Source organism: Limulus polyphemus, unplaced genomic scaffold (assembly GCF_000517525.1).
Source record: "Limulus polyphemus unplaced genomic scaffold, Limulus_polyphemus-2.1.2 Scaffold2926, whole genome shotgun sequence".
In the NCBI taxonomy this organism is placed as follows: Eukaryota; Metazoa; Arthropoda; class Merostomata; order Xiphosura; family Limulidae; genus Limulus; species Limulus polyphemus.
In genome coordinates, this window is record NW_013668536.1 from 108,270 (window position 1) to 118,848 (window position 10,579).

The 10,579-nt window shown below is 32.9% G+C and overlaps 1 protein-coding gene across 1 annotated transcript in view; it reads left to right on the forward strand.

Moving 5' to 3' along the window:
- Positions 1–10,579, forward strand: part of LOC106468234 (transmembrane protein 62-like) — a 102,172-nt gene that overhangs the window by 57,493 nt on the left and 34,100 nt on the right. The window contains exons 7-8 of the mRNA XM_022396566.1: positions 656–778; positions 7,589–7,744. Of these exons, the coding sequence (XP_022252274.1) occupies positions 656–778; positions 7,589–7,744 (279 nt within the window). The remainder of the gene's footprint in view (positions 1–655; positions 779–7,588; positions 7,745–10,579) is intronic.

Below are 10,579 nucleotides of genomic sequence, written 5' to 3' on the forward strand. Positions count from 1 at the left end.
ATGGCTAGTGCAGATAGCCCTCGTGTAGCTTTGTGCGAAATTCAAAACAAATAAACATTACTACAGGTAATCTTCATTAAACATGTATGCCCAGCTATCAGTTATGTGTCTTGCATTCAATATCACAAGAGAGTTGATAAAGAATATTAGCTTACAATAACATGATTGTCCAAACCAAAGTTTCATGCAGTGCTATCTCTCATTACCACAGGCAATCATCATTAAACATGTATGCCTAGCTATCAGTTATGTGTTCTACATTCTTATTACAATCAAGTTGATAAAGAATATTAGCTTAAAATAACATGATTGTCTGAACCAAAGTTTATCTCTCATTCCCACAGGTATTCTTCATCAGCAATCAAAATTGGAACTTCATAACTATTTCTTTTGTCTGATGATTTTTTGTACATACACTTTATGATTTTCAGAACATAAGCTGACTATCAGACATTATCAGTAGTTTGTGAAAGGTAACATTCTAAAAAGTTTATAAAAAAGAAAAACTTTAATATCATGTAGTAAAACACTTGGTCCCACCCATATCTTCATATGCTGTGGAAAAATAGAATAATCATTTTCAAGTAATGTTTCACTGAAATGTATATTTTGTGCTAGTCAAAATGTTTTAATAAAATACATTATTTTTATTTAGGGAAAGTGGACCCTACTTATGTGGTCACTTACACACGTTATTAGGGTTAGTGCCATCCATGTACACACTGCATTCAACAGGGAGTCTTGAGTTAGAACTAAGCGACTGGAAGCTCAACCGAAGGTAATGTTACTTTAAGAATGTGCTAAACATTCATTTAGAGAGTTATGGTATTAATTCTACTTTGGTTAATTGTTAGAGTTTAAAAACTTGTAGCTTAACTCTTGTTTTTAGTTTAGTTATCTTAGGTTTTCTAATTTAGACAGTCTAAATACATTAGCTTTTAAGAATAGGTTTTGAAATAGTTAAGTTAAACATGAATCATTATAAAAAATCTTATTTAAATCTGATCAATAATTTCACAGCTACTTAACTTTTAAGCTAACCATTTAACCCTCTATGCACGGGTATCCTTTACTGTGCATGTCAGGAGGGTTTTTGACCTACATTCAAAATCTAATTACACTACTTTTTGATTATGTTATACCAATTAGTATAGCTTAAAATCTTAGCTAATAATCCATATTTTAACTGTATACAAGTTTTAAGTCCTTAATCTTTTAAGGCAATATTAAAAAAAAATCCAGAATTTCTCCTAGTGTGCTGATGTCAGGGTGCCATCAATTTTGTGTAGATCTACAACATCATTGGCGGATATGTAACCCACACTTGTACTGCTTCCCAGTAAATTATATATGTAGAACAACTACATTAAATTTTAAATGTAATGCTGTAAAAGGTCGTGACATGCACACTATAACATACCGATAGCAAGATGGCTAATGTGTAGTTGCAATTTTCAACAAGAGAAAATTATGTATTCACATTTAGTCACAAAGGAAAACTTCAAAAAGTGTTTACATAGTTGCATGACATTGAACTTCTGGACAATTTTAAGTTTAATTAGAATATTGTTAACATGTATCAATTATAATTAAAATATAAAGTTTAATTGGAGAAAACATTTGATATTTATTTAGGATAACTTAGAGGTTACACAAATGAAACTTGAAAATTTTCAGTTGAAGAAAAGAATTTTTAATCTTAACATGAGAATCACTTTGCACATCAAGCAGTCATCAGAGAGAATTATTGGCAACTTGCAGGGTCATAGGAAGTGGTAAGGCCAGTCAGGATATGGCCTGACAACTTTTTCATAGCATGTACATCTATAACTTATGTATTAGAACTTGCTTCTTTTATTTCAGTACATTACATTGTGTGTATGCAGTATTTGTAGTTAAAATGGCTAAAGATCCAATCTCGTAGCATTAAATTTTCAAACGATTTCTGGGGGCGTGCCCACATCCCCTCCCCTAGAAATGAAAATATGTCAATGGCCTGATCATTCAATAATTGCTTCCTATGGCAATGATTTGTCAAAGAGGAATTGTGACAGGTTGGTGTGGCAAGTGGATCTGACTTTCTAGTTTATATCTCTGTAAACAAATAAGATTGAAGGCCAAAAAAACTAGACTTTGCCTCAGTAATAGATATATTATTGTGAGTAATTTACATTAAACTCTGTACTACAGAGAAGGGTGGTAAATATCTTTAAGAATGGGCAAGACCTACAGAACAAATGTCATGATTCTCATACAAGGGGAGATTTAGAATTTATTTCAACATTTTCTCTTAATATTAAAATGCAAAACTTATATAATATTAAAATTTGATTTATGAACTATATTTTGATGCAAGTTTATTTGTATACATTGTTAATTAAAGTAATTTAATTCAGTTTTGAATGTGACTCTCTAAAAGGTTGAGACATGCACACTTAAACCTACCCATAGCAAGAGGGGTAAGTTGTAGTTGGAATTTTCAACGATAGAGAGAGTTATGCATTTACATACTTGCATGACATTGAACTTCAGGACAATTTTAATGAGAGTAATGATAAGATGTATCAATTATTATTATCATTTTGTAATTTTATAATGTGTTAGAACATTAATAAAGTAACTAATTTTAATTTAACAAACAAATTCCATTGTTCATTATACTTTACTTTATTCTAATGCACATAGTGCTTCCAGTATGCTTAACTGTTGCTACATTCATATCTCTAGATAAAAATTAGATTATGGTGTATGTGTGGTTTATAAAGATAACACAACAAAACATGAAAAAATAACATATCATTACTTTTTTACCTTGGATGATTTTTTAAAACTCCAAACAACTGGTCAAAAGCAAACTAAACTGCATAAAAATGACAGACAGTTAAAACTAGGAAACAAACTGTTATATGGAAAGGGTTGTTTAGCAAAATGATTTTAAAAGTAAAAAAGAGTAATTACAACTAAATTGTCAAGTTGTCTTTAGTACAATACATAATTATAGAAAATACAAAAGAAAAGTGAATAAGTTGTACAATACACTAGTATTTTGTGCTTTCTCTAATTAAACAGTGCAGTACATGTTATTTCTATGCTACAATAAATTTATGAATGTATGATTTCAAATACTTTTACTTTTTTTCCTTGAACTGCTTCCTCAAGTCACCATGGAGTCCTACCTATCTCTTTAATGGGATTTCACTCCCAGTCTTTGGATGATGAAGTTAGATGTTTCAGATGCTTAGATCCATATTCCCTTCTGCCCAGCATCCCAACATTTTCTTTGTTTTGGACACCAGTTCCAGACTCTTCTGTTTGAGCTAGCTTCAGCTTCATACATTTTCTGTTGGGTCGTCAAGGCCTTTATCATATTCCACCTTCTCCATTCTAGGGGGCCTTTGTGTCCACCATTATATGGACGACTAGCTTCTTTGCATGCCACTTCTTTCCTTCACACCGAGTCTCTTCTTCAAGAGGCTGTACAGGTAGGTTAGCTGGTTAAGGTGGAGAAGTCCTTCCTCTCCCCCACTCAATACCTTCTTCATCTTGGGGTATTCTTTAATTCCCACCTCAGCCAGGCCCACTCTTCTCCCCCTTCATGCGCGATCTATGGAGCTTCTGGTTCAAACCACTTTCTCCTCTCCTTCTCCAAATGTGCAAGAGGTTCTATATATTTTGGGGATGTGGGCTTCTTTGGAAGCTCTAATTCCCCTGGTCAAGCCCACATGCAACATCTTCAGTGGGCTTTACAAGATCATTAGAACCTCATTCAGGATTTCTTGGATGCCATTATCCATCTCCCTCCTTCCCTTCATGTAGAATTTGTCTGGTAATTGAACTAGACAACACAATAGGTGTTCCTCTTACTCCTCCTCATCCGGAGGTGCACCTCTTCACAGATGCTTCTCTTTTGGGTTCTCTTTTGTCGATGAATCACCTCTGCATGTCAATCTTTTGAAACTGCTCACTGTCTGTCAGGCTTTGGTTCACTTCCTTTTGTCTCCCTGGAACCGGTTGGTTATGATCCACTCCAACAACTCATCCGTTGTCTCGTAAATCACTCGTTCGAGGTCTCTTTGTTGAATCAGCCTGAGTGCACTTTGACAAAAGGAACAGAGGATCTTCAAAAGAAAGAAGACCAAATGATTATGGTAAATCACGCCACATTTGTAAGTGAATCACAGAGAATACTAGTGCGATAGAAATACAGAAGATAGCTCAGCTTGTCAACCGAAATTCTAAAGTAATTGAATAAGCCTAAGTGGATATTTGACGAGAAGGAGAGAACTACATATGTAGTATTTATGATATGTCCATAATATCTATAGTGTTGAAATATTTATTGTATATACGTTAACTTGTTCTGAATATACATATTAACTACAAAACAAGTGAAGTGCGTGCTGTTTATTCATCGTTGAATTTATTGCTAACATGTCACAGACACCTATTGTAGAAGAAGAATCCTAAGCCCAACAACACATAGTATAGATTTATACTACTAAGAAATAGAACTAAAAGCTTTTCTGTTTGACAATTGGCAAAAAGGAAAGATATATAAATATATATTTTATTTTAAATTCTGACAGTGACACATCATTTTCGTGGATATTTTCACTTGCTCAGAAGTGGTGCATTCTCCATTAAGTGTATCTTACATACTGTTCATTCACATACCCCATGAGCTTCCTTTGGACACTTTCTGAAAGGAGGTCATCTAGGTACTGTTATACCAGTCCCTCCAACAGGTCATTGAGGGATTTTAGCTATTCTGTGAGAAGAGATACGATATTGCATCAGAAGCTAACATTTTCCTACACTGAAAATGTATTTCCGATATATTCTTACCTCTCCTCATGCTTTCCATCCTTTTTCTCCACTTCTGGTGTCTTTTCCTTTTCTGTTGCACAATCTCAAAATGAAGTTGAGCTAAGCTGCATAGAGGGAGTCAGGTGTGATAGGAGTTGTGTTGAGCTCCTATTGGCTGAGGATTGTTGCATGCTCATTTGCATGCTGTCATGCTGCTGCCTCATGTAAAAACATGTGAGGGTAGGTGGGAGTATCAAGGTTAGTGGAGAGCGAAAATTGTACATATAAAGGGCAGCAGAAGTCAGGAAAAGCTATTCTGTGAGCATTGGCAAGAATCTATTGGAAATACAATGTTTCATCTGGTTAGCTTGCCATTGCAGGCCTAGCCTACTGTACTTGCTAGTATCCATAGTTGATATTTTGTCATAGAATAATATTCCTGTAACTTTTCAGTAGGTATAGTTCACACAAAAACATCGAGTCTGGAAAGAAAGTTACCAGAAGATATAAAGAAAAAGTCTGGTTTCTAATTGTTACAAAAATGTTTAAATTTGTCTCTTCATACTGCTTTTACTGTTGGTTACAGTTAATCGTACCAACTTCAGCTTTTTCAAACACTTGTATAATTTTGACACATGCTATTATATTTTCAACTAAAGAGCAGTAAAGGTCAAGATCTCTTTTTGAACAAACAGAAGGTCTAAAAACATAAACATCAAGCTAGCAGAAAACACTACTCTGATTGGGGTAATAAATATAGGTTTAAGAAAAAAGCAAAAAAATAGAATAAAAATTCTAGAAGTTCATTGTTTACAGTTCACACACCAAGATATAGGTCATAAATGTGAGTTTCAACGTTTACAAAAAAGTTTTACTTGTGAAATAAACATACCATATTATTAAAATGTCAAAGTTGTGAAATGTCTGTTAAAAAACATTCTTGAATGAGTTACAATTACATTTTCTTATTAAATGTTTAATGCTGTATTGCAAATGAGTCCTGAATGACCCTTTGGACCAGAAATATCATGGGATTGGTGGAGAGAGACATTATTTTTCTTCATATGTTATTGCAGATAATGTAAGAGGAACATTTGGTACAATAGATAAGAAGAACCAAATTCACTTTTACAGTTTTTGTTCTTTTGTTGCAATTGTGGTAATTGTGGTGCAATTGTGGTAGTATGTCCTGATCCAAACACCATAGGTATTTTATGTACAAGGGTACAAGAATGGTCCTGCTGAAACTAGAGCATTAATAATATCTTTAATAGATTATTGTGTTTTATATAAATAACATACCCTGAGTTACTTAATGATGTCAGAAAAAAACATAGGTTCAGTAAGTCTTGATATTAAATGATAAAAACCCCATAACCCAAGTGCATTTGAAAAGTGGATCTTTCTTCTTCAAGGGCAAACTGAAGAAGAAAGGTCCACCTTTCGAAAGCACTCAGGTTACTGAGTTACTTAATATCACTTTTGAAGTGTTTGGGCTTTCAATCTTTACAACTTCTATTATCACTAGTACTATTTACATATACCTTCGTCAGTGTGTCCATACATCTGCTAAATTGTGCCTCAGTCTGTCACATGGATTAACTTTCACCAGTCAAAACTATAATTCTATGTGTTTGTCATGTGGCACTTCTGTCCTGGAAGCCTTTAGAGTGTTAACTACACAGTTGCTGAGAATAGTATTATTGCCTGTACTTTTAAAGCAATCATGCTGCTCTGGCACTGTCTGTCTAGTTGGTTAAATAACAGCCAATTACAGTATAAACTTATCAATATGTTACTGTACTTTGGTACAGTTCATTTTATACAAAAGAAGGGAGTAATCCAATAATATTTATATTTTATACTTATTCTATTCACTGTTTCCATAATTACTTTCAATACTATATACTCACTTAAATTGTGTTTGTTTGTTTTTTGTTGTATTGTGGGTAAATTTAATCAGACTTTTAAAAAAATTTAAAACTTGTGATTTTTTAAAAATTTAACAAGTAATGACCAAATAAATATATATATTACATTTAGTCATATCTTTTATGAGAATATTTACATAGTTAATATGACAGTTATTAGAGCACATGTTTGTACAGAAAGCAACTTTAAAATATAGCTCATACTTATTAACAGAAATAGCTCTTCAGTTGGGAAATCAAAAATAAAGAAATTGGTGAAGGAAGTTTATCACAGAAGCAGTTACTATTAGTTCTTGTAAAAATGATCACTAACATAAATTTAAATATTGATTTATAACTTAAATCTATATGAGTGAATTATAATTATTATTAGAGAGCATACCAATGACATTCTCTTTCTGATAAAGATTAGTTCCTCTAACACCTTAAGACTTGTGTAAAATAAGCTGTTTCAGTGATATTTTTGGACATTCTTTAATGTTTGTTGAATTTCACTAACAAAGTTTTATATATTAAATTTCTTTTATATGCTGTTTACCTTGTAATATGCAATAGCGTATATGATTAGTTTTCTCAGTACTGTAAAGCAAACTCAGGATATACATGTTATTTACTAGCAAATAAATGTTTTTCTAGCACTCTGAATATTGTGATGTATCTAAAAACCTGTGAGATAAAATACTGCATAAAGATATTCAAAAGGAGATATTTTTAATGCTCTCTCTCTCTATATATATATACAGTTTGGTTATTAAATAAGTTTTCATTAAAATTAATATATAGAATTTAAAGGCTTAAGACAATAACATATTTTATTTCACATACGAAATTTTTCTTTGTCTTTATATCAGATACAGAGTTGCAGCAGTAGATCATGGGATGTTTTCATTCATAGATTTGAAGCATGGCCAGTGGCCTGTGGTATTGGTTACCAATCCAAAACATGCACTCTATACTATGCCATCCATAGAACCATTGAAAATTATTAGAAAGTCATCCCACATAAGGTAATATTTTACCTTCCTTTTTAAAGATTTAAAAAAAAAATCAACAAATATGTTTTATTTAAAATCTGTATGGACACTTGACTGAGGTGTCAGATTTTTTTTTACTTGTTTTTTCTAAAATACATGGATGTTTATATTCTTAACATTAAGTATAAAAAAATTAAAATTTTGATTTGTAGTCTCCTGTTTTGAACAGCACTTTTAGGAAAATGTTTTCCAAATATATAAAATTGCAAAACAAGTCTAAGCTGCAGAAAAAATACATATAATTTTGTACAATTACTCTCTCTCTTAATTTTTTCCAGTTACATGTAGCTTGAAATGCAGAGAGTATATATATATATTTAGACATTTTAAACTATATTTAATTATATATTTATTAAATGTATTTAGTTGTATTTACTGAAGTAAAGTATCTAACATGAAAATTGTTGATGTTCTTTTGTGTAGTCTCAATATATACAGTATTCACATAGATTCACATGGTCCAGAAAACCATTAAGTTGACTTTGTTCTAGTTGTCTTTAATGTTATTTAAAAATAATACATATTCTACCAAAGAGAAGATAGTGCTGTAATCCTGCACATTGTGCAAGAATATAAATGACAGTAGCGACTTTCAGTTGTAGGACAGATGATATCTGAAAGTTTTGAACATCCCTATGTTAAATGAGAATGACCAGTCAGGTGAGTAACACTAGTTACTATGGGTAAATCCAATATTTCCTGTTGAGAAAAACTTCAGATTTAAATAGCACTATATGGGATCTCAATTGGGTTAGTTGCCAGGAAGAAATCTTGAGGGAAGAAAATTTTTTTATCATTTTATGAGACCAGTAGAAAGTGACCATCCAATGTCCAAATGCAAGAATGCGTACTATGTTTTGTCTTTGCTTTAATAAAAATTGTTCTCATTTTATGTTACATGTCATTTCTGTTCTCTATATTTCTTAGCTTAAAACTCAGCAATTTAAAAATTCAGCATCACTGTAATTTATCTTGTTAATCCTCCCATTTTAAAGCAGACCTACTTAATACTGTTGAGTAAATCAGTTTAACCTAAAAATACCACAATAGTATCACTGACTTGTAACAGTTTTGTAGCTAGGTTAACAGAAATACTCTCATTGGTATAGGTTTAACAGATGTATATTTTAGTGCGAGTATACTCTTGGAAAAACACCAGTTAAATGTGTTTTTTATCACACCAGTGCATTATTGTTAGCCATTTTCAACACTGTACTAATAAACAAGCATCACAGTACTATTTTTATTTAGTTCACTTTTTTATATAAAAAATATATAGACTGTAACCTGTGTGTATTTCAATAGTTAAATGTTATATGATTATTCTAATTTAAATAGTTCAATGTGTAATAAAATGCTAGAATAAAAAAAAAATTGATGATCTGGGGAGTATACTGTGATCTCAATCTTTTGCTTAATTTTGTGTGTGGGGGCAGGCTAATGTTAGCCACTTTAACATCAGTTCTTGTGCTTAAATGCTATTAGAAATATCTGTATTTGGAATGAAACTCTCATGAACTCTACACTTAGGATGAGCATGATATATAGAATGTAACATTGTTGATGTAGTGTCATATGTTAGTATATGTTTTAAGTTAAGGATATTTGAATGTATGTTGCAAATTTGCTCAGGCAAACTGTTTAATGAGGTCACTGAAATGTTCCTTCTAAAATGGGAAGGTCTTGAATGTTTCAGAGACTGGCAAAGGTAAATTAGCTTACTTCCTTAATAGTTGTAAATAGTTATTAAACTATATTTCTTTACTTCTACTCTCTACACCCAAAGTCTGAAGCACTTCACCATGCCCAGAGAAATTTGCAGGCAATTCTTGTTCACTTCACTTCTCAACTGGGACATATTCCACTTCTACCACTTCCCTGCTCACTTGCCTTTTTGTTGCTGAGAATTGTTGGGTATGGATACTCTCCTATCCCAAGTTTGACTTCTTTCTTCCCTTCTACAAGATCTTTACCTAGCCTCCTTTCTTTGCTTTGAAGTTTTGGAGGTATTCCTGATTTGATTGAATCATTGGTTGAGGCTGACCATCATTAATCCTCCATTTTTTCCTTTATCTCCACACTGTCCCAAACCCAACTCTCTGCCATTGTACCTTATCTTAGTCCCCAGTTTTCCATCTTTCTAATTTCCACTTCCCAGTTTTCTTCCCAGTTTTCCTCTCCTACCAGGAATTAGACTTATCGAGCTCCTCAGTGATGATTAAGTTGAGTTGGGTTCTATGGGTTCCCAGCTGTCATGATTTGAGCTCTTGTTGTCACACTTGCCATATGCTCAGGGGTTACTCTACTTTTTTACCCATTAACTTTCTCACCAATTCTCTTCCCCTCAGTCCTCATCATGTTTCCTTCCTCTTTCCAATCACATCTATCTACAAGGAGCTGGTGTTTATCAACACTTCCAAATTTTTTCTCACCCCTATTCAATACTTTATTCACCTGGGAGTGTTTTTCAATTCATTTCACAGCTGTGCTCAGCATTCTCCTATCTGCCTGCAATCTATGGAACTACTAGTCATCAGAATTTCCACCTATCCTACTCATAATGCAGAGAGGTTTTTAGTGTTTGGAGACCATGGCTTCACTAGAAATGCTTAACTCTTTAGGTTGCACACATATGCACCTTCTCCTTTGGTTCTTGCACAACCAGAGGAATCTGTCACAGGAAACTTTGACCTCACTGGCTCACCTGTGTCATTCATTACCCTATAATTTGTATTGGTGGTTGGGCTGATCCAATATCACTAACGATGTTCCATTACCTTCACCCAAACTAGACCTGCACCTCTTCAC